The sequence below is a fragment of the Amblyomma maculatum genome, chromosome 2, assembly GCF_055883805.1.
Source record: "Amblyomma maculatum isolate TAMU_Amacu chromosome 2, ASM5588380v1, whole genome shotgun sequence".
NCBI lineage: Eukaryota > Metazoa > Arthropoda > Arachnida > Ixodida > Ixodidae > Amblyomma > Amblyomma maculatum.
This window is the reverse complement of record NC_139345.1, coordinates 10,896,355-10,921,777: the sequence shown is the minus strand read 5'-3', so window position 1 is coordinate 10,921,777 and position 25,423 is coordinate 10,896,355. Positions and strand designations below refer to the sequence as shown.

The window sequence follows — 25,423 nt, the reverse complement described above, 5'->3', positions numbered from 1 at the left end:
TCTTAATCTCAGAACATCTGCCTCTCTTCTAAAACTGTCGGTCAAGTCTTGGAGGCCTTTCTGGCCATCTGCTAGAAGAACAATATTATCTGCATATATCAATTTCGGTATGCAGCTAGTTTGTAATTACCCCCCCCCCCCCTCCCCCATTCCGCCATGACATCGCAAAACCTTATCCTTTCAATTCTAACCTTTCTTCAATCCCTCTGATGTAGACCATGAATAGCAGCGATGATAAAGGACACCCCTGCCTAAGTCCCCTTTTTAACCGTAACTATTTTTGCACCACCAAAGGCCTGCCACTTCTCTGCTGTGTTATTCGCCTTTGAATAAACTTATCGTTTCTTGGCTCATACCCTCTTTTTTTCAGAATTTGCCACATCAGTGCGGTGTTTACATTATTGTAAGCCCCTTTGATATCTAAAAACGCCATCCTTAGTGGTCGTTCTTTAATTGCCGCGATTTCAATGCATTGTGCGACTGCGAACAAATTATCGTCTATAGTCTACGACCTTGCCTGAAGCCATTCTGCAGTTCTCCTAGTACCTCCCCCTCCTCAATCCACCCTTGTAAATGATCTTTGATTGCCTGCATTGTTATTCTACACAATACCGATGTCATTGTTAACGGATTATAAGACTTGATGCGAACTTTTTCACCTTCGCCTTTGTATAGAAAGCTCATTCTGCTCCCTTGCCAGCTTGCTGGGATGTCTTTATTCTTCCGTGCGTCACTTAGAGCAGTATAAAGGGTCGTTTTTGTTTATTTACCAATCACTGCAATTAGTCTCATTAGTATTTCGTCTAGACCTGTTGCTGTATGCAAAGGCACCTTTTTCTCAGCGCTTTCCCAACCCAATTTGCCAATGCCGTTGTTAAAAACTTCATCTTTTTAATGACCCGCATCAAGGTTAATACTTCTGTCGTCGTCACACTTTAAAAGTCTATTCTAGATGTTCGCAAATGAATTGTATGGCCTTTTCATGTTCCGGTACATTATCACCCTCGTCTTTTATATGGCAGCGCGTGTCTTCTGGTTTCTCGCCAAGTGCTTTCAGATGGTTCCAGAACATTCTATATGCCTGCTTATTGTTTTTTTTTTTTTTCGAATATATGCCGTCCACCAGTCGGACGTAGCATTTTTACCTTGTACGAAAAAAAAAAAGATGGACATGGTTGTTTTTTCTTTTCCATTCTTTCCATTTCTGCGGAAGTTCAGACAAGGGTCTATTTTTTTTTTTTTTTTTTGCTTTTCGATGGGCTCTGGAAGCTGCTATTGTCTCTTTAACATCTACGTCCCACCAACATTTCAGTTTATTTTTGTCTCTCCACTGGTCTTTATTTAGCACCAAATCTATTTCCACCTGAATTAGTTCTATCATTTCATTGCACATCCACGTAGAAAGGCGGCGGCGATGGCTGAATTGCCCAAAGCAGTGACAGAGAACTTGATCTGTTTGCGTCGCCGCGAGTATGAGTCCTACTTGATACCTTAAGCATGGTTTAAGTTTTACATCCTTTACGGCGTGAAATAACAGAAGGCTAGCGGCGGTCTCATCCGTCCTGTTGCATCAGGCTCGTGGCCCGACAAGTGCTTCATTTCACGAATTTGTAAAGACACCTTTACAGCACTGTTAGGGAAGGAACGAGGGTTAGAATGAAAGGAGGTGGGGCGAAACAGACGCCGCACATAAGGACGAGCAGGCAGGTAAATTTTATTTATGTTATCAAAGCATATGGATGGTGTGTTCAGTTCAGGACCTCATCGGTTCTCTGCCTCTTTCTCTTTTTGTTTCTCTGCCGCGTTCCTTTTACCGGAGAGTACAAGCCTGCGGACCAGCTGCCTCGGCCGCCTGCTGAATAGGATGGCTGATTGTGTTCGAATCTGCATGCGATATGCCCCAATTAACTGATAGTCACTACTTGAATTAGCTGTGAATCGACATCCTATTATCATGGATGCAGGCGCGTCGATGCGCATGGCACGCGCCAAACGATGACCCGCTCTTCGGGGTTTCAGCGTTACGCCTCGAACCAATAAGATAAGTACGCTACAACGCGACGTGGCAGACGGTGGCTATTGTGACGTTTGTCTCATCCCAGTTTTAGAGCGAAGGCTTACTACTCCAGGTACATCGCAGTTTCGTCTTGCTTTGCACGCTTGATCTTTAAGCTCGACCAAGGTCAAACCAAGCACGACCCCGAGACTAACAATATATGACTACGTGCCGTATGGGTCTGCATGATAATGGCGCCTGGTCATGCATACCTTGATCTTTCGTAATGACTCTTTGATATGCCTATAGAATGTCACGGTTTCGAGTCCTTCGCTCGATCACTGTCATAGCAAATGTGACTCCAGATTGCCGAGCCACCGAAGCCTCGAGTGGGACGACGGGATGCACAACAGATACTCCTATGTCAGATATTTTTCTATTTTTATGGTGTCTGCATGCTGCAGAACAAGATAAATGGACAGACCTCGGGCTATTTTTATAGCGTTGTTGTCGATTACTGAACGTTGCAAATAATTGCTTAACATTTCGGTATGTAACTGGTTTATACTTGTGCGTACTGGCCTCATCTGGTATTTGATACACCATCAATAGCCCAGACATATTCAATCTGCAGAGGTTATCGAAACGATGGCCGGTCTTGATCTTACTCCCCACGCCATTGTGTTCAGTGAGGGTAACGTAAACTCTAGACTGCAGAGTGTGCTTAGTGCCTTTATTTTGTTTTTCATTTAAATTATTTTAAACTTATTCACTTGGTACATTTCCAAAAACAATGAGGTACAAGGATGCGAGGGGACACAGAGAGAAAGTTTTTAATTGGCAGTTTGACCGGCCCCAAGTTCTGCTACAGGGGCTGCAGCAGGCCGGAGAAAAAAATATGAGCATAAACTAAAGGTGCAAAAAAAAAAGAACACCTGATAGAAGTAATTATGAAAGGTAATTTAGAAGCGCATGAAAAAAAAAAAGAGGAAAAAGTGCAAGTTCATCACTATGCAGTAATGAGCGCAAAAACACTAAATACAGATTTTCAGCAGGACAAGGGATCACGTGAATATTACTTTGGGTAAGATCATTTAGTAACTCTAGCAATCGATGACACAACATTTGTTGACTATTTGTTTGTAAGTAAGAAACATGGTAAATTTCTGGAGCTCAAGATGTGTAGTGGACTTGACGAATTCCAAGGTTATGCTTTCCATCTTTTCGGGAAGATGAAACCAAACGGTTGTTCATTAAAGGGCAACTCCGGAGGTTTTTCGACATTCGAATATTCTGGTAAAAATTTTACTGTAGGTTTCGCTCTCCACCCTGATGCATTTTACCAAATTTGGTCGCCGTTTGACAATTCACTTACGCGCAATACGTTTTTAAAATATACAGTTTTCGTGGCTTCAGTTGAGACGATTTTTGCGGGTAACACTGCGTTTGTGACGTCACAAACATTGTACCCACGTCGCTGTACACTCCTCGTGTTATATTTAATTTTAAGGCTTGTATTAGGCTACCTCAGATATTTTATGTTGTAAATCATGATTTCCATACTTTATTTCCACTATCCAACGCCTGTGCGAGTGTTTTTCCAATACTGTATGTGACATATTGCGCCAGTGTACAATCTGGGTGTAGACCTCGGTTCTCGATTCATTAATGCGTTTAAGTTGTGCCGTATTGTATGGCTGCCGTTACAGCACACGAGGAAGTACTTTTCAAAATGAGAGGCTCTAACCGAGCTTACCTCTTTTTTTAAATCGGATACAAAATTTAAAATTTCGCAGTCCCACCTTTAGACCTAATAATCTTATGTTGTGTGTGTCTCTAATTTTTGTAAAAAGGTCGTTGTTCACCAGGTGTGCGAATTCGATAAGTATGAGCCATACTGAAGCACAGGGAAAAATGTTTCTTGCAACATGCATTGAAACCCCCAACGGCAGGCTCATACCTACCATTTGAACATTAAAAAGCATAACTCCAGTCAAGTTTGCAATAATTTGTAGTAATTACTCATCGACATCCTCCCAAGCGCAGCCGTACGGCTACGAAGGAAAGTTATACAGATTTATCAGAAACTTCGTAGTTAAAGAAAAATTCATCCTGGTACAGGGATCGGATCCGGGACCACCGCCTTCCCGGGGCAGTCGCGGTCCACAACCTGCCAGAAGAGGGAAACAGCAGATGAAGGCAGTATTAGCACAAAAATGTCTACTGCAGTCAATACCGCAGATGATGTACTGAAAATTAAATATGTACTCGGAAAGCCCTTGAAAGAAGGGAAACAAAAAGCAGGCTATGTTACCGTGCTGTGCACGATAAAAAGCAGGGTAAACAGTACAGGCATGAAAAACAGACAACACTTATGAGAACCAGCGAGAACTGCACAGGAAACAGTATAGTGTTTACGACTGTGCGACACTAGCTAACGCTTTTACGCAGGCTCTTGGTGCCATGCATACGACCGGGCACGAGCACCATTATAGGGGCAAGGTCATGGAGCATCCGCGTGGCATGGCTTTCCTGGCCGGCATACTGGCCGCGGCGGTGCTGGCGACGGCGCTGGTCGTGGGCTCCGATCGTGCATGGGGGGGATTTGTGCAAGACTTACGCGTGCCGTGAGCACGCGTCCCAACTAGGCGCCCAGCGCGACACCGAACCCGACGCTCAGCCTTGCGTCGACTTCGGACGCTTCGTGTGTTCCGGGTGGCGCCGTACGCGAGTGCCCGGAAGGCGGCATCCCCGCGTTCGGTAATGCAGAAAAAAAAATCGTTTACTATCTCAGATGTGCACTAAAACTGCCTGGATGGCTCAGTGGTTAAAATGCTCGGCTACTGTACGAAAGTACTCGGGTTCGAACCAGACCGCAGTGGCCGTGTTAAATGGAGTTGAAACGCAGAATAGTCTGGGCTACGTTAAAGGTCGCCAGGAAGTCGAAACCATTAACAGCCTTTCACGGCGGCACCTCTTTCTTCTTTCGCTCCCGCCTTCCTCTCTTCCCTCACTGCGCTGTTCAAGTGTCCACAAAGTCTCAGTTAGTTCAGCTTATAAATCGCATTCTATTTTAGAGCAAGCGTGTTAAGTGGTAGCACAGGGTGCGTTCCTGAAGGACTCGAAAGGCTTTGCTCTCAGTCCAAGGCGAATAATCCATAATCCGCCCTCATAAGTACACCTAAACAGGGCCAAATTTTAGGCTTAGACGCCCCGTTAGAGTTTAGGTTCACTTGGACAATATCGTTCTTGAAAAAAAAAAAAAGAACATTGAAAAACGTGAATTACCATTTACAACATGCTACACTGCGAATTTCCGCGATGAAGCTGACGCCTTTTACTTATGAGAATGTCTCTTTGCGAAAACTGTCCAAAGCCGGTAGCAGCGGCCAAAATTGGTTCGAGGCACAAACCACCAGTGCATCACGATATGTCAGCGGGCGTTCAAAAGTGCTTGAAATTTATCCAAAACTTTAGGTGCCATTCCTGTACAGGGTTCAACAGAAATTCTGGTTTCAACAGGAACTAACATTTCGTGCAGTTTATACTTTCGTCAAGGCAGACCGTGTATCCTGTGCGGCGCTTTCTCTGCTGGAAGAACGCATGCTGAGGCTTCACGCGCGCTGCGACTGTGCTGCAGGCACAACCAGGCGTCCTCGGTGCTCGAGGAGGCGATCATTATTGGATGAAGCGCGTCTCGGATCTAGGGAGCTGGCAGACCTCGCACAATGCGACGTGTGTGACTGGGCGGGCAGCGGCCATAGTGGCCGCATGCATATCCCGCGACAAGTTAGACACGCGCGAGGAGACGGACAGAGTGAGTCGGTTGATGCGCTCGCTTGGATTCGCATTTCTCGACACGCGGTGGCGGCTGGGGAAGGCTGACTACGCTGAGGTGTTGCACACTTTCGCGGTACTGGCCGTCCACTGGCGGCTGTCACTCTGGTTCGACCTGGAGCTTGTGACGTCGCGATGAGGAAACGGAGGGAAACGTGCCGTCTACGTGACGCTCTCAAGACTGGCCTATGCTTTCGCCCGGTGCGTGCTCTATATTAAGCTGGACAAAAGCTCGGCCACAGACGGCAGGAATACTCTCTCCTGGCGGGCACCTCTTTTCGCAGCTTTGTTGTGACGGCCCATCCATTTCTCCTTCTTTGCTTTACATATACATGTCCAACTGGCTTAAGACTGCCTTTGTACCTACATACACTGTTCTTGGTGCCACAGTGTCGTGAATGGGCTGTAGGAAATCGCTTTTTCGCGAGTATCCCATTGAAAGAGAAACGCGGTGTCACTCAAAAAGTGATGTCATAAAAGCCACCTGACACCATCCACCTGCTGCACTCAGTTGATTAAAAAATATGAAAAGCGTCAAAAATTCAATTCGAAAGTAGACACGGCGTTCCTCAAGAACTGGCGTCATAAAGGTACCTGCTAACAGCCAGCTGACATAAGTAATTGAGCTATGCGACATTACAGGACCCGTTTCTTTGCGTTCCTCAAAAAGTATAGTAAGGAATGCATAACGTAGGCAGCATGCGCAAGTTTTAATGACACACAACGAGGGTGCATTGCTTTGCATTAACAACTCGTAAGGTACTTCGTGTGTTCCCGCCGGGGTGGCGCAGTGGTTACGGCGCTCGACTACTGTTCCCAAGGACGCGGGAACGAATCCCGGCCTCGGCGGCCGCTTTTCGATGGAGGCGAAAAGCAAGGTGTCCGTGTGCTGCGTGATGTCAGTGCACGTTAAAGACCCCCAGGTGGTAGAAATTTCCAGAGTCCTTCACTACGGCGTCTCTCATAGCCTGAGTCGCTTTGGGACGTTAAACCCCACAAACCGAACCAAACCATCAGTATTTTCGTTGAGACGCCAGCCAGGTCGGCTCGTCGCGTATGCTCGTAGCCGCAAATGGCAGGAGCTGTCACCTTGAGTCTCTTGTTTCACATGAGACGGTTATGTCAGAATCAGCCTACCGGGACCCTAGTATTCATATTACCCCTATAGGTCACGAAGGCACGTTCATACGGCTTGGTTAAAGCAGGAATATAATTATATGTGTGCTGGTAGCCTGCGGTATCGCGTCTCATACCCATAAAAGAGGAGCTGAGTGTCCCACATATTTCAATGCAATAAACGCCTTTACCACCTAAAACGCCGGGGAAATTTGATGCGCTCAACGGAACGCTGGTTGTGCTTGATGAAACGCTCGGTCGCACGCAGCCAAAGTTTTCGTTCCACACTCGTATGCCGTAGCCGCAAATGGCAGGCGAAACGAAACCCTCAGGAGACGACTTGCAGAAGAAAGGGATGAAGAGCGCGCTGCACGGCTCGAGAAAAAAGGAAGAGGGCTTTGACCGGTTTAATCGTAGAGCTTAGAGACGTCGAAGGTGGTCGGCGCGCAGGCTATGCACAAAGAATGGGCGAGCACGAGTCGGCCAAGCGAGTTTCACCTCCGCTTCACGAACAACACCATTGGAAGTGCGTGTTCTGTGTGCGACCGGCTGCGGCATAAAAATGATCTAACACCGATGAGTGAACTTATGCATCCGACTCTTCATTTGGCCGGAGGCGTAGTCATGTAGCTGTTTTTTTTTCCTTTGCATCAGACTGATCTGTGGTATCCAGATGGTATTAGGAGAAGTTTTAAAGATCATTCACTTTTTCTTGTTCGGAGAATCAGGCGCGAACGACAAAAAATGGTGCAGCAGAAATTAGAAGGGCACTTTGACCATAGCGGGAGCTTTTGTTTGCGTCATTCAGAGTTGGACGTTGCGGGGCATAATTAACTGGATCGCTGAGCAATTACGCTGCAGGTTCTGGCTCCTCTTGCGTCTGGGACTGTGTTCAGCGAAGTGCGGACCTTCGAGTTCTTCAGCGCCCTGGTGCAGGCGCTCATGTGCACCGTGCAGGTCGAGTCGGTCTACAACGTGCTGCTCGCCATGCTGGAGCGCGATCGCCTGGAAGCAGACGCACGATATTTACTAACGATGCTCTTCAAGCGACTGCGAACTGTAGCTCTCAGGAAGGCTGTCTCTTCATTAAAGATCGGGGATGCCGCGCTGACGGCCTTGATCTCGGCCGCTGGTAGCGGGCAGGCAGTCTTATGTGGCCCGATGATAGCGGTGGTAGCAGGTCAGTGAAATGATGCAATGGCGTCGCTGGCTGTTCTTCGGGATATAGGGCCGGCTTATGACGCGTGATGGAGTCTGATAATAGGACGTATAGAGCCCGGAAGTGGGGAACTGAAATCTACCTTCCAGGGCTTTTGGATGACCACGCTGGTCCTAAGCCACGTAGGCACCTTCGTATTTCTTGTTATAGCGGGGACTTATATCTATGCATTAGGTGGTCGCTTACGACCGATAGCTGAATATCCTGGTAGCTCATTTTAGGACTGTATACCAATACAAATGCGTAAGACATTAGAGGCCAGAATCAAAAGATTGATAATTAAGTGAGCAGAAACTGCTCCTACGCGAACGAGGATCCTCAGGGGAGCCGCTAACGGGAGTCATTTATTCATTTCTCCTCACCATTTTTGCTCCCACTGAGGTCCTATGATCTCGCTTTATGAGGTGTTGGTGGCGAAAAGCATTTATTACATGTACAGAGAGGTGCTTGGAAAGCCTCCCCTAGTGGGCAGCTTCCCTTACAATACTAGGTGGAGTCCCTTCTTCTGGAACTTCATTGGTCTGTCCGACACTTGAGCTCGCTAGACCAGTGCTTGCTGGTCCGATGGAACCAGGCAGCCGAGCAGGACCGCCTCCTAGTCCCTTTGGGTAGGAAAAGGAGTTATGGGTGAAAGAGAAGGATTTAGCGGGCATGCCCAGACCATGTGAAAGGTGTCGGCCACCTCTCCACAGAAGGGGCAGAGGCCAGAAAAGAAAGGGCCAAAATGCTTGAGTACTGCCGGGGACAGTAGAATATATTAGTAAATGGTCTAAGGAGTATTATGTCGCTCGCTTTCCCCTTGAGAGGAGCCGGGCACTGACGGTGCGAGTACAGGTAATAAGAGATATTTCTTGAAAAGTTAAGAGAGTGTATGTGTCCTGATCCAGATCGGCAGGGTCTACGTCAGGGACCTGGTAAGTGAATTCGCAGTTGGCAGATTTGGCGGCCTCATTCCCTGGTAGGCCCTGGTGGCCTGGAGTCCAAATGAGAAATCGAGTCTTGGGATCCGATCCCGAGCTGTTTTCCGAAGTATTCGTTGTGCTGTAGGCGTTATCCAGCCCAACTCTTAATACCGACAGACCCCTCATGAGTCGGATAAGATGAATTTAGATTGAGGATGGGTGGCAGCCAGGGCGATTGCTACCTCCTCCACGTGGGATTCGCTAGGGGCCTTGAAAGTCGTCCACTTGTCTTTCCTTAGGAACGACTGCAGCCGTGTACCATCCTCGCCTGCAAAGGCGCGGACGCGCAAAGTCCACATAGAAAACGGTGTGTTGAAGCCATAACGGCAGTGCAGGGCCGGACGCCGTCCATTGTGGTCTTCTCTGTTCATTGGGATGGGAAGGGGTTGAACGTGGAGGGCGCCCCTCCATAGCTCGGGCTCTCTTACTCTTTCCTCAGTGTGATGGCTGTGTTGTATATGTAGCCGGTCCAGAAGGCAAAGACCGGACACGGTCTGGGCAAGACGCGTGTATTGATTAGTGAGGTGCGCCTCGCGTAGCAACGCCCCCAATGCAAGGAGCCTCGCATTGGAGGTAGAGATCGGGAGGTCGAGTGCCCTTGTGATCATCTTGCGGAGAGTAACCTCAAGGATTCTTTATCATGCTTGCGCAAAAGCGCTCCCGGAAATTGTCATCTTTCGTGCCATCTAGGGCATTTGGATTGCCGAACACCTTAAAGCTCTTCAAGACGATGTCGGCCAAGTTCAACATCTACGTGTAGACTTGTGAAAGAGAAGCTTTTGTCTTACCCGAGTCGGTGCCATTGTGTGCCTGACCTCGCCCATGTATTCGTAGGAATATTGAAAATTTACGCTGAATGCGCGACTGAGTGGGTTCCGAGCTTTATCAACAAACATTATGAGGACAATGATGGTGATGGCGGAAGAGGAGATGGCGACGTCTAGTAGGGCACTACTGGGGCCGAATTTCGAGTTTACTTCGTTATCAAATTGTCGCTATCTCCCCCCTACCTCGATTCATCTGATTGATGGACGCGCCGAAATATGTTGCCATCTCTTCCGGTTCTGTTAACACTGGGCTCCGGCGTTTCGACCAATCGGATGACTCTAAGTCACGTGCGATAGCGACACTTCAAAAACGGCGCAAACTCGGAATACGGGCCCTGAGCTGGGGCGGCTTTTAGTTTTAGGTTTTGTGCGAAGAGGATCGTCCGAACGTCGACGGAAAGTTGGAATTGGAGAAAGTACTCGTCTCCAGCAGCACGGTTAGCAGCTATCGGAGCACGTGTGCCTCACGAAGCGATCGCATTGGGAGGTCGTGGCAGCCAGCTAGCGGTACCAAATTAGCTTTTAAATGTTTTTTTTTTATCACGTGGCGGCAAGCTCTTATTATCGATTCTTTATCTTCTTGCCTGACTATTGAATATAACCGCACGGGGCGTGCTTGCTTAATGGCGAATCCCAGTGGTGATACGATACGGAGCGGCTCACCAATTGCGCATAAGCTTTTATATCTCTGCGGACTTTAGGGACCACCCGCCACGGTCCATTTAGAATTCGGGATGAGAATTCTCATCATCCATGGAAAAACTTTTCCCTTTGGTGAATTGTAGTAGGAAAACTTGCTCCGGATTGGTGATTGGAGTATGGTGTAGGTCACTGAAACTTCTTTATATTTCAATGAAAGTCCGACACTGTGGTAATGCTTATTAGTATAGCGTTTGGTAGATCTTATGCCAGTGGTTTTGCGCTGCGCAACAGAGCCGAATGGCGAAGTCGGCAAACGACGTCATAACTTCACTTAATAAGAAACAGAAAATATGACCTCCGCACGAAATCTGAGTGCAGATAGAGGTGCCTTATTATATGTGCTCACACACACGTGCAAGATGTCCTCACTTCAAATTACAAAAAAACGTCGTGGTGCTAAGCGGTGTCCACGCATCTTAAAGAACCCCTGTCGGTCTTAATGAATCCAGAGTCCTTAACGTCCTTTATAACGAAGCCCACGTGTATAACTCTGAGAGATTCAGGCTCACATATCCTACGATTACAGACAACACGGATCGAGCGTATCTATTATCGAAGCTTAACCTGTCATTAAAACCACTCTCTCCAAATTAATGAAACTGCCGCAGATGAGTGCTCCTCTGTATTCTAAACTGAGGGCTAAATGACCGTGAGCGTTCGTGTTCCAGACTGCTTGAAATCTTCTGACATATAGGTGTTGTGTTACAAAAGCATGTAACCTGAACAATGCGAAAGTTTAACTCGGCGTCTTGGACATGTCCTACTTTAGTTTCAGGTAGAATCAACCGAATCGAAAGCTTAGAATATCGGATGCCCCAGCAGGAGGATGGTGGAAATACGAGACCGAATATTTCAGTGCTCATCGTTTGCAGTCGTGACATCGCGAACCGCTCCGGTAGCTTGTCGGGAAATCTCACTGGGACGTAACAGGCTTCTCTCGACGTCACTCGCTTAGTGCCTAAGGGCATTATGATGCAGCATAAGGCATTCATGTTGCATTCCAGAGTCTGTCTGATTACCGCGATTTGGTAGAATTCGTTCCAGCGTCATCTACAGGCTGTTTATTACCTTTAACTTGAACCAATGTTTATAATTATACTGGTACGCCAGAATGAAACCCTGAAATAAGTTTGGCGATCGGATAATGTGTCTTGGGTAATCATCTGTCTCCTGAGGTACTACGTTATTAGTTAAGATTAATAAAAATTAATAATTAATAAAAGATTAATAAAAAATGGGCAATGCTCGGAACTAGGCTTTATGTTAGTTTTCCCAACATATAAGACCAAGCTTACCAAGCTTACGGCTGCTCGTGCGTATAGCCGTTAATGCAAGTGGTCAGTGTGGAAATATACTAGGCGCACATAGTTTCTGAACAAAAGCTTACCGCAATAACGCGAACGCCACCAGGACGAGGGTAGTGTGCTGAGGTTACTTCGATTTGTGAAGCTGCCACCCGTAACATTGCTTTATTCAGCTACATTGTTGGATTCCTTATAAAGCCGCGGACTGCTTGATTTCTGATTTCAGTGATAGCGCTACTCAAGTTGATGTACCTGATGTGCTCGTTGTAAGTGAACTATCCCAGACCCCTTGCTGAAATCGTTACCTGGGTAATGTAGGGCGCGACGATTGAATCCACAATTGACAACGAACCTTTCACTAACCTTCGCGAGCTTTTGTCAAATGTTTAGATCTATGGGGTTGCCTCTGAGCCACATGCACCGTATGGCTTGAAATGCTTTCACAGTGTTGTAATTCTCCTTAGATGAGATTTTTTGTCCTGCCCTCTGTAAGCGAAATGACTTCCATGAATGCTAAAAGAGCGCCACTACATGACTTAGAAACGCACTACCTGGCAAGAACTTCACTGCAGTCACTGGAGACATCGCATAATTTTCAGCGAGAGCATAAGGTTTGGCGTTGAGGCTTGAGATAATAAATTTTTCTCCTGTCGCATTACACAGCACCGCCCCCTGCATGCTGTACAAAGGATACTGATACCCCTGTGGAATGAAAGCAAACTTGGATTCGATGTCACAGGAAATTTGGGCAATCCGTCAGCATTTTATTAGGGACTCAACTTCAGATGGAACAATAACATGATTAATCTAAGACGTAAACAACTTTGACTCCGTTAGCCCTTCATCGTTAGGTGAACGTTGATGTTTAAGGGATGATTGACCTTTTTGGGGAGGGGGAGACGTCAGAATTGAATCAGAACAGAAGGAAAAATAATAAGTATCATACATTTCCCATGCTCTGACCTTCACGCGCTCACCACAGTCACGAGGAGAACCTGTTTCGTGCTCTGTATGGCAAAGCTTCCGGGACCACTTCCAAGGAAGGTTTCATCGAGCTCTGGCGCAGCGCCACTCGTTAGGCGCGGCGGCCCGTGACAACGCGTCCCGACTGTTCCTTGCTGACCACTTCAGCGTGGCGTCGCACGACCCGATCAGGCATGTGGTCTCCCTCGGGGCTGCAGTGCTGGCGTCGCCCTTCTACGCCGATGACGGTACGGCCGCCATGCTCTACGGCAGCGTTGGCTTCCTCTTCACCAGAGAACTGTTTCGGATGATCGCCTCAGCGGGCGCCATCGCCGGACCCGACGGCGACATTGACGCGAATTCATCTACGGCGAGTTTTGCAACATTATCCTGGCGATACGAGAAAAATTCTTTCATGGAGTTCACTACCTGTGGAGCTGACAGCAACAATATCATCGACAGCTCCTCGGGCAGTCGCTGGACCACGCCTGGGCTGTGGACCGACGATAACACGTCCGCAGTCACTACCACCGGTGAAGCTGTCTACAGTAATACTGCTAACAGCTCAGTGATGAGTCCTTGGACAGTGTTCTTGAAGCTCGATGGCGACAGGACGTCTGCGGAGGCTGCTTTCGACGAACCTAATTGCAACAATAGTACCGGCCTTCTGTGGGGGAGGTCTCGAACCATCACTGGTGTCTCCAAAAGACGCGGATTAGACAACTCGTCTACGCGGCCGTTATTAACTGAAACTTGTCTCGAGGAAGACGTGTTCCCAGATCTTCCTGCCCTCGAGACGACTTACGATACCTACATTCAATATCGCAGGTAAAACACGATGCTCACGGAGCTTTTGGGCTGCAAGAAAAAAAAAAAAATGACGGGAAGAGCCGTGCCCTTGGGAAAATTAGCATGAGCTAGCTAAATGTTTGTCACAGGTGACATCTGTTATGATGGTGCATGACTTGATTGCCTTCGTTTGAGTCGTTTGTCATTTTTTTTTCAGAATATTACGCGAAGCTCCCTTTCTTATGTCAAAATTGCAAAGTTTGTTCCATTGAGATGAACAATGCACTACTCTTGCAGATCTTCTATAAAGTCCTTGCCATAATTGTCCTAGTGTATACTGGTAGACTATATATTAGCAGTTGTGGCACTATGTAAGGTTCTGCTGTTTGAGGCATATTTTGATACCTCTATCGACCGGCAATACATGGCCTTGTTTGCTTTATTATACGGCTATTGGTAAAAGCCATATGTTTGCTGAAGCTGTGAAAACTACAAAAACCCATATGACACCTTATGGATCATTGCAAACACAGAGAATAAAAAAAAAATACGCGACAAGCAAAATGAGGTATAGGTCACAAATTTTAATATATGGCACTAGGAGCGCCTTATATCAAAACATTGACCTTCTTTGAATTTGCAGGTTACAATGCAGACGTTCAGCATTATATATTTTTTAAGATTTTGTACTCTCATACCACACCTTCTTTAAGTGTGGAGTTGCGCATTTACTAACAAGCAGTAACGCATGGGTAGGCTTTCTTGTTCCTGCAGAAAGAGCCACCTTTAAGGCTGCTGTTTGCTGCTCCAACTAGAAGACCCGGGTGCAATATAAAGACAACATATACCGCAGGTCTTGGCCAAGCAGAAGCAATATGGACTTTTCTTGGTCAATAAAAATTTATCCGGCAACGCTGACGAGTTCTCCATATTTAGCAAGGAGATGGTCATCGTGGTAATTAAGCCTTACATAAGGCACAAGTACAGGGTGGTGTAGGCTTAGGCACCTGTGTTGCCAAAGTAACGAGGTAATGCATTTTTTTTTGTGTGTGAAAATGTAATTTTGCAACAAAAAAAGATCGGCCTGGCTGCAGGTAGAAGTAGAAGAGCAGGTAGGTAAGCAAACAGCAGGAAATATACTATGGATTCCTGGAATGCCGTGATCAGGATGATTTGTAGAATTTTCAAAGGGGAATTAAGCTGAACATATAGGAAGCTGGGAAGCTGGATTTTCTGAACTCGATGCGCCTAATGAGCTCATTGCTGCGGCGTTGTGTCCTACTATGCACGTTTTATGCGTTGTGCTTCATGCATCTTCTGTATGGCGTAGTGTCCTGATAATATACTTGCCGGTATGACCTTAGGCACAGTCCTGTCATGGTTTTCCTTTTGAACAATTCTCGAATTCAGAACGGTTCATTGACTTCGTGGTTGCTTTTCTTAGTGTGGCCTCAAAATTAACCCCTCGAACGTTAAAGGCCTTTCTGACAGGTAGTGTGACTACGACGACGACACAACGATCGTAGAATTATAATTACTTAAATATATATAAAGATGTTGTTGGCAAATGGTGGTGATAACCATCGCATTAAATCGGCCTGCATCTCAAGAGTGCATGTTGGACATGCGGATGACTCTGTTTCCACCATGGGTGTTAGAAGTGCTTTAGCAGCTGTTCTTATTCTTAGCACAATCTCTGCTGCCACTGCAAACCGTGTTTCACAGTGCACGGCTGACATGTTCATGACGTGTGCCGATGGGGGGCCTGGAATTTGACTGCGCATAGGTGGCGACGTTTTCACTCCTCGCAAGTTCTCTACAATGCAAAACAGGAAGCAGCGAAACACGCACTTTATCGCGTCTCGCATATTTATGCTCGCTGAAGTGTTGCGCGGATGGCTTGATAAAGACCACGTCGTGCTCTCTAGACGAGATTCTGTACTTGGTGCCTTTTTAGGAAAGCTGACATGGAATGCACGTTTAAAACATAAGGCCTTCACCCCCATTCTAATAAATCAGAACTCTGAAATAATTCGTGCTTGGAGGCTTTGAACACATGTCCACGTGTTTGCTAAGATGTCTTAACTATAAGAACTCAGAAACGAAACATTTCCATTCTTTTTGCCGGTTTGCAACGCCTTGCAGTTTACAAGGAGTTACAGATTACGCGAAGCGCCTATTGGAGTCTGCTCTCCCTTTTTGCCCGTTTGGGTGGCGTTTCTGAAGCATATGCCCCTGCCTTGATAGCGCTATCCGAGAGTGATACTGTCCGTTGACAGTACATGTGCCGTTAGTCGTGGGTAGCACGATTTTGTAACTTCCTCGATCAAAAGACGCTCGTAGCACCGCAAAGAGCAATGTTCGTTTGTCATCGCTCTTAAAACACGTCGATTATTACCGCAAAGTATCTGCAGTTGGTTACAGCGTTTTAACAACCCGCTTGACAGATGACATTACCTGAAACAAGGGCCTATGCGCATGAAATTGTTGACACACACCTTTGCAGCCTGCCCCGCTTGCTTTTGCAGATTCGCTGTGATACGCTGCATTGTTTTCTGACATATCTCTCTGACATATCTTTCTGACATATCTCGTATAGCTGAGCTTTTGTACTTTTGAACTGTATATGACATGAAGCAGAGTAATCTCGTAATAGAACAGTTAAGAAGTTAAGCAGTTAAGCAGTTGGAGAGTGCGCAAATGTGTTACGCCTCTCTGTACAGACGATCACGACTTTGCAGGCATTTCGTTGGCAGCTGCGGGGCTTCAAGAAGCAGAGCACCCTTTTCGAACTTGAGTCGAATTCACAGTGATCATTCCACTACACGGTTCTTAAGATAAAGATATCCGCGAGCTCAGAGGCCACACACGCACACTGCCGCCGAATCGTCTAATCGCTTAATACTGGAATCGGGCTTTGATCAGGACCAAATTCAGTGAAGGCCGCAACAGTTTTAAGATCGGGTCTTTTTTCAACCTTTGGCCGACTTCTTTGCGCGAAAAGAGAGGGTGTCGTGTTCATGAGAGCGTCATCAAACTAGGTAAGCAGCGCTCCGTAATGCCGTCCAGTCGACATGTGTCGAACAGATTGCACATGACGTATCAGATTTTCCCCTCTTCAAGCGCGGCGGTAACAACGGTAAGGGTGGAAAGATATTGTAGTCCTGAAGAGATGGAATCTTTGGCGAGAGATGGTGTCCCGCAAAGTTGTACTTGTTGCTTCAAGGTTGTTTTTTTTTTTTTTTAAATACTCCGCCGCGAGGATGCGCTGGAAAGCGTGCGAATTGTGACTTCATGCGAATCCAGCGACACACTTTCTCAACCATTAGCATTCAGCAGACCTGTTTATATGAAGCAAATTTGGATGGGAAATGTGCAGCCTGGGTATCCGAACTTTGTTTCCCCTCAAGACTTCCCTTCTTTGTTATCCTCCGCTCGCTCTCGCGCGCTGCTTATACGCATTGACGTTCGTGTCTCTGCCTTGCTTCCACCTGTCAATCGCGTTCATTCACCCCTGGATGGCTCGTAGCCCTACCGGTCAATACAAAGTCTATAACATGTCTTGTGTGGTCGGGGACGCCATATGGCCGATTTTGCTGGGCTGCGGCCCCTGCCATGTGGACAAGTGGCTTTCCTGTTTGATTGCCCTGAGTGCCATCGTTTATTTTGATCTGTATTAATACATTCCGTAATGACTGTTAGCTGAACTCTTTTCATTTTTTTATCGCTAGTTGCGCATCAGTTTCCTTGTTCCTACCTGTTTCTCCTCCTTGTTTTCTTTTCTCTCTCCCATTTTATTTGTTCTTGAGAGAGAGAGAGAGAGAGAGAGAGAGAGAGAGAGAGGGGGAAAACTTTTAATGAGCATATAATCAGTAAATATTCGCAGGAGCTGGGTGGTCGGTGCCCCTAGTCCAGGGCTCCGCTGGCAGCAGCTGACTTGCGGACTAGCTGGATAATCCAGGCTTGCTGGTCCAGGTTGTCGCTGGTCAGGGCCGCCTCCCACTGCTCGTGTGTCGGGCATGGCACTATTAACGTTGGGTCAGGTTTGTCCTGGCATTCCCAAGAGATGTGAAAGAGTGTGGGGCTTGCACCGCACCAAGGACAGTAACTCGTGTATTTTGTTGGGCTTATCTTATTTAAAATTTGAAGATTAGGGAATGTGTTTGTTTGTATTTTTCTCCAGTCTATAGCGTCCGAGGAAGAAAGGTGTTTGTGTGGTGGTGAGAAAATTCTTCTTTCTAACCGTAGGTGTTCCAGCCTGTCGTCGTAGGGTCCTAGGAGAGGGGTGAGGTAAGGATGGGGATCCGCCCGGTTTGTGAGAGCTCGGGCTAGATCATTCGCTACCTCATTTCCTTCTAGGCTTTCGTGTCCAGGTGTCCATGTAATTGTGTGCGTCTGGGAGATGGAACGTAATATTGCACACGCTCTTTTGTGAGGTTTTACGGCCAGGTAGTCCCTGCAGGCTGGTTGGGAGTCCGTCACTGTATTCTTTACCTCCCCCCCCCCCCTCTCTCTTCTGCCCCTCTCTCTTCTCTCCCCTTTTTTTCTTCCCCTCGTCTTTTTTTTCTTAACTTTTCTTCCTTCCCACAGTTCCCCGCCCCTTTCTTTATCGTGGACACTTGCGAGCACATCGCAAGTATCTTTGCACGCTGGATCCAACCTTGTGGGTTTTTTTTTCGTCTCTATAATGAGCCATTTTGTCTCGGGGAATTTCTGCCCTAAAAACCACTTTTGCCGCCCGACATTTGTACCATAGTTTTCCTTTTCTTCTGATTGGCCTTCTTTAAAATTTCTCTTGGGAGTTTCCCATTTTGTTTTATTTTCAATTGGTTTTTGCCTGCGATAACCTCTGGTTCGGCGCAGGCTTTATCTCACATTTATTTAGTTTTTTTTTTTCATTTTGAGATAGTTTACAATAAAGGGGCAAAGCCTAGCTAATTTTACTTTGTACACTCCAAAATTTACTGTCTTGTTTTTCGGGAGCTTCGCTAACTTTTTCTTTCGGATGAAGAACACTACGGTGGCAGGCACTCGCCTGGTGCCTGCAACGTCGCTGTAGCGTTGAGCAATATGGAGAAATGCAGCACGCCTTCGAGCAAGAGCAGGGTACTTCCTGTTTTTCGTCAAATGGGAGAGTATTGCGGGCTCGTGCCGGTTCGGGACCGCTAGGGCCATTTGTCACAACCGCCTCCGGTGTTGTGAGAGGACCAATAGAAAAGATAAAAACCAATAAAATTTCAGTCTATACAGGTAACACCGAGCATCATGCTGTAATCTTAGCAACAATAACGCTGCTTATGAGCATGCGAGAAGGATACGAGCCATATTACTTGTAAAGTGGTGACTGCATGTCGTTTTCCAGATTATTGGGGTGCTGTACAAGCGCTAAAGTCTAGATGACTCATTGTAGGTGTGCTGTACTCATCAGCCCAAATACTTTTTGTAGCTGCGTCATGTCACCTACTTAAGAGAAGGTACTCAGCTGCTTAATAGAATCATACGACCTACGTCTTCCGTTTAGTCGGTAGGTGATATGACAGAAAAATAGGTTGCTATGATTGCTTGTTGTGTCATGTTTCATGTGTTGGCGTTCACGTAGAACACTGAACTTCTCAATGTATGGAGTATCACAATAAAGCAATGCTGTTCTCATATATATATATCTTTTATTAGCGAACTCGATGACGATGAGAGCGTGTTACAATGAAGCTGGTACAGCAAAGAAACAAGTGAAAGCTCGCTCAGTAAAGCGTCGTGGTTAGATGAGGTTCGCGCACATTGATAGCGTATATACGTCTCCATAGGTGTAGGCCTTCGAGGTACCGGCCGTTTGCACGGAAGTGCGTTGGGTAGGTGATGCCATTACCATTAAGAGTCACGTTTAGTGCCATCCACCGCGTCCACTTGTACGGCCTCGCAGATCCTCCGGTCAAAGAAAACTGACAAAATCTGGCAGCATTTGTTTAGCAGCCTACTTTCACATGATCGCGCAGAAATATTTGCTGCGAATGAATTTCGAGAAAGGCACCACCACCACTGCCAAACAGCACCTGTGCCCACGCTAGTAGTGCCATTCAGATATGTCGCGAGTGAAAGAAGTGACCGGAAGAAGAGTAAAGTCGGTTTAGCATAGACTATTAACTAAATGACAAGTATAACTGACTTCAGGGAGTTTGAACTGTCTAAATGAAAATTATGCCCCAAGAGGTAAAAAAAACAAACAAACTAAAATGCCAGAACTGGCTCACCGTTCCAGGCAATATATATATATATATATATATATATATATATATATATATATATATATATATATATATATATATATATATATATATATATATATATATATATATATATATATATATATATATATATATATATATATATATATATATATATATATATATATATACCCCGCCGGGGTGGCGCAGTGGTTACGGCGCTCGACTACTGTTCCCAAGGATGCGGGATCGAATCCCGGCCTCGGCGGCCGCTTTTCGATGGAGGCGAAAAGCAAAAGCGCCCGTGTGCTGTGCGATGTCAGTGCACGTTAAAGAACCCCAGGTGGTCGAAATTTCCGGAGTCCTCCACTACGGCGTCTCTCATAGCCTGAGTTGCTTTGGGACGTTAAACCCCACAAACCAAACGAACCTATATATATATATATATATATATATATATATATATATATATATATATATCAGATGCCACTGAAGAGATTGGGCTTGATTCAAAACACTGAAAATAATATATGGTCACATTACGAGAACTCACTCCGCGCATCAGAAATTCCTCACAGACTAGCGAAAAAAACAAAAAAAATGGTAGAGGTAGAGTGGCACAATACATCGCAAATGCACCTGCAGGCGTTATATAGTAGAGCACCCGAGCGACGTGTTACTCCTCCGACAAGAAGACAGCCAGTTGTATCTCCTGGATGCAACAATATCTGTAAAGTGGGGGCAGGTAAGCACGACCATATTTGCCTGCAGACCATCAGCTGCTGTGTTATCTCGCTTTTTTAACCCCATACTGCGCACTGCTCGAATGCGCTACTCAATGGCGATACCGGCTGTGCAGTTACAATGACGATAGCAAACACGCCATGTGCAGACATCACCATTGTCAATATGCGTATCGAACGAACGGTCGTCATTCTACACCTCTCTTGTCCTGCGAGCCATGCAGCGCCAAAACAAGCGACAGGTGTGCGCGTCTCATCAATGAGACCAGAGACGCAATCAACCATACACAAACAGCTGCCATCTTTTGTACATGTGTAGAGCTATACACGTGGGCCTGTACAGTGGACATATATATTATATACCTGTACAGTGCGATAACAGTAGTAGCAACAGCAGCAGCGACAGAAAAAGAGTAGTAAGTCACAGCACGATCATCCCCACAGCAGCGGAATGCCAACAGCTAGAGCATCGCGATCTCCGACAACGGCGTCCATCAGGGGAAGAAGCCGATTGCCCTCTGACCAGGGGACCGGATCGACAAGGCAGTAACCGCGTCACGTATTCTGCTGGCAGCCCCGCCCCCGGCGCCGAATATCACCCGAGACAAGCCATCTGTTTTCATTTATTTCCTTTTGCCTTTTAGTAAAACGTCGGAAAAAGATTGCCCCAAAGGTCGTAGACGGCTGTTAGGCCTTCTCCGTTGCGCCAAGGAGTCGGCACGCGCAAGCCGCCGAGCAAGGTCCACGTGCTGAGAAACGAACTGCCGAATGTCACCCTGGGGAAGAATTCCGTGGGCGTAGTGGCCACATGCGCGAATCCGACCAAAGGACACGCGCGTGTATACCTGCGGTTGTTGATGTCGCTGCCGGCGGAATGATTTATGAACAAGAGGGACGGCCCACATCGACACGCAAAGATCGACCAACCAAAGCCGCGGTGAATACGAGCAGCACTAATGCAGCGAGGACTTTCTCACTTTGATCTTTGCTCTTCCTTTTTTTTTTTTTTTGTAGCTACTCTAGGAACTATGCACACACAACGACTTTTCTCATTAGACGAACAAGGGATTGGCGCTGTAAAGGTAATAGGGGAGTATGCACAGCTTTGTCTCTTCATTTTTTGTTCCATGTCCACGTTGTCGCGATGCCTTATGCATATGTATATATAATATATATGTTTCGTATCAAATATAGAGAACGGTGGTCACCGGACAGCAGCCTCAGTGGTGCTTTACAAATGTATGTACATACGGAAGAAAAGGGGGGTCTCCGCAACGAGAGATGAAAATAGGAGGGGCAGCAGTGGTCCGTTTCGTGACTTATATACCTGCAAGGCAGCACGCGCGCGCGTCTTGCGTCATGGTTTTGTTTATTTTCTTTTGCACGTGCTTCACTTTTTTACTTTTTTTTTCGTCGCTTATATTCACGTATGCATGTATAGCACCCCGTCGCCGCAGCATGCAGGCACTTGCAAAATCAGCTTTGCCGTCCGCCATCGCCGTCGCTAAATAATTACTGCGTAGCGTTGGTTGGTGGATAGGCGCGTGTACGCCAAAATAGTTTTCCGGGTAGCAACGCTGCAACAGGAAATTTTGCATGCGTGTGTGTGAACGACCGTCGCGTTTGTAAAAAAAAGTTGAAACAAAAGATTCACGTGAGGTTCAGGCTCACAATATCTGCCAGGCGTTTGCGCCTTTGCGTGCCTTGCTTTGCGGCCATGACGTCATCATGGAGAGGGGGTCGGGGATGAGCCCATTTGCGTCTAAGCAGAAGTGTTTAGAAAACAGGTATGGACGCAGGCTCCACATACTCAACTTACAAGTACGGCATCGCATACAAATGAGGCCACCCACGCTGGGCGCGGCTGCTCCCGTAGATTTTGTGTCCGGGATGCCACCCGAGCCACTCGGCTCGTTTGATCTAAACAAGGGAGTGTTTGTGACACCTCATACTGCCTCTATCCTACGATGACCTGTGATAAAGAGAACGGCGTTAAAAAAGCTGACGCTGCTTTAAAGAAAGCGCAGAGAAGTCCGCGAGGGGCTCTCCGTCGTGCGCGTGCTTCAGGTGCGTGCTTGTCCAGTCAGTGGGTTCCTCCCGGGACAGACAGAAAACTACGACGAACTTCCACTAAGAGGCAGCTGTAGTAAAGAGATCACTCACTAAGCACTACGTATACATGGTCAGGGGGACACACAATGAACATCCAAGTACAGGCAATGCTGCTTCGACAGCCACTCATTGTCAAGCTATAGCGATTCTTTACGATTACAGTAACGTCGCATGACCATCGCTCGGGCGTCCTCCGTGCGCGGCCACAGCGCCTTATCATGGCAGTATGCCTTTCTTATCTCCGTTTGGCACAACTCATCGATGACAGCTCATCCGCGCACTGGTCGCACCTATACCATATCATCGGCAAACTGCTATACTCGTCCCATTTTATCCCCACCCATCTGCAATGTTACTACGACTGTGTGGTCCCCATAAGCTCGTGTTAGTCTCATAAAGATCACAAATCATGGCACCAGTACGACAACACGCGTACGATAAACAAATATTCACAATTAACGTAGCAGAACGGGATAATTCCCAAAAGGCCACACTCACATTAACAAGGAACCGGTGGGATCCAGTTTAAGTAACAGCGTGTGACATAGTTATAGAAGCTCCTTGCGGATTCATGTGATACAAACGCAGCTGATCAGCAGCTCCAAAGAGTTTGCACGAAACCCGCTGCTTTGATATAGCAGAGCACCACTGAAGGAGAGGAAAGAAAAAGACAATAAAACGCGTGCACAGGTTTACAAAACGTACCCTGAACAGCACCACCAACGTCGGTGAGGATATGCTATGTGTCATTAGACTAACAATGAAGGTCTCTCTTAGCGTGTACGGGAAGCTGGCACCCGTGTAATCTACTATGCGTCGTTAGCTACACAGTCACGTTTCTTCGCTGATATTCTTTCTTTGTCAGAATGTGATGCATGCTTCGGTAATTTTGCATGTTTTACAAGTGGTGGGGTATCATTTATGTCAGCTTTGCACGCATTCTCAAAATATACCCATTTTGCAGTGAACTATAAACTCGTTAGGCAAGGGCACGTCATGTAAATACGCCACGCGCGCACCGTTTTATCACTTGAACAAAGGCGGGCGTTTGCTTCACAGCATGCACTCTCGCCGTCGCACAAGAAAAGCGACAATACATACTACTCGCACGATAAGCATAGGTTCCATTCACACGGCCTCAGCCAGTGTTAACAAACGTAGATACGACACAAAGATTTGGAGGAGCTTCACCAGATGCACGTAAGTGTAGAAACGTTCATGCTTGGTTAGTGTGCGACACGTATGGGGCGCGAGCAGCATGGTTATACCTCCGCGGAGCGCGAGCAGGTCAGAAGATGTAGCTTGCAGGACACAAGACTTACTTCGCGTGCCACTACCGCGACAACAGTCGACGTCTAAAAGCTTTAAACAAAGAACAGCAAAGTACTTCGAACACGTGGCCTCTGTATGGCTGACCGGCACCTTATACTGGTGAAAAACGCGATGGGCAAGAGCTGCGAACAGAAGCAACGGGGGAATGCGCATGTTCTGAGTAGTTTTCGGATAATTCCGCTACCATCAGCTTGTCGAACCCTGCCGAGACGTGGGAGATAGCAGCAAGTTGGGAGCATAGTCCAATAACCCTGACGAACGCAACGATAATTTCGACATCTTCCAACTGTCTGGATCATATACGGTGCGACGAAGTAAACGAAAGGTTTTAGCCGGCCGCAGCAGCAAAAATAGCTGTGTCGTCGTGAGCATTCTTCGCTGCACGTACCCCTGTTCCAGCTTTTGCCCGGACAGAACGTCCGACGTCAATGTAAACGTCCGACAGGGGAGGACGAACTCTTAACGATAAGAACCGCGCATTATACAGAGGCGAGGTTGGCAGAGAAATGCACTTCTGGGACCAGTGGCTCGCGCGCGCATGAGATGCGCGCTATTCATAGCTGCACTGGTTAAAGTTGTCACACGAAGGCAGGCGGCAGCCATCATTGGAGACGCTGCACGTCTCAGTCGCCGTTGGTGTTGACTTCCGCGAACTTGCGGGCTAGCTCGCCCTCGCAGGAGGAGGAAGCGGAGCCCTGGGCCTCGGTGGGGCTGTCACTGCTCAGCACGTCCACCGACCCGCCGGGGCTGCACTCGAGCGGCCCTTGCAACACGGCCGAGCCGGTGCGCGCCGACGATTCGGCGATCACTTCATCGAGGTCCGTTGTCGGCACGGGCTTGGCGCTCCTAGTCGACGACGTGGTTGCCACCGTGAGCGATTCGTCGGGGTCCACCGGGGACTCGGCGGGTCGAGGGTGCATCAGCAGAAATGGGATGAAGCACGCCATCTCACCCCGCCTGCAGGTGTGCATGCAGTCAGTCGCAAATCGATCGCTTTCATTTCCGCGGCCAGCAAATGTGTTCTGGTGTCGCGCTAACATACTCTGCAATAAGAATAAAAGCATATCCTATGCGAAACGTTCTATATTACGTGGATCCCATAATTTCTGTTTTTTTTTTGTACAACTGATACAAAACATACGGAATAACACGCATAACCAGCATAAAGAAGTTTGAACGTAGACAGCGTATATGTTCCGGAGTTCAAACGTGCTAGCTTAAAAATTGAAAGAAGGCTGTTCTAACGGTGTTATAATTCCCCAGGCAAGCTAAAAATGAGAAAACTCATCTTCTTATCGTC

The 25,423-nt window shown here is 47.1% G+C and overlaps 1 protein-coding gene and 1 pseudogene across 1 annotated transcript in view; one reads left to right on the top strand and one right to left on the bottom strand.

Moving 5' to 3' along the window:
• The window catches only part of LOC146197929 (uncharacterized), a 32,494-nt pseudogene extending 17,003 nt beyond the window's left edge, over positions 1–15,491 (top strand).
• A 4,921-nt stretch (positions 15,492–20,412) lies between these two features.
• Positions 20,413–25,423, bottom strand: part of LOC146197928 (phosrestin-2-like) — a 323,106-nt gene continuing 318,095 nt past the window's right edge. The window contains exon 11 of the mRNA XM_084593205.1: positions 20,413–25,080. Within this exon, the coding sequence (XP_084449331.1) occupies positions 24,747–25,080 (334 nt within the window). The 3' untranslated portion in view covers positions 20,413–24,746. The remainder of the gene's footprint in view (positions 25,081–25,423) is intronic.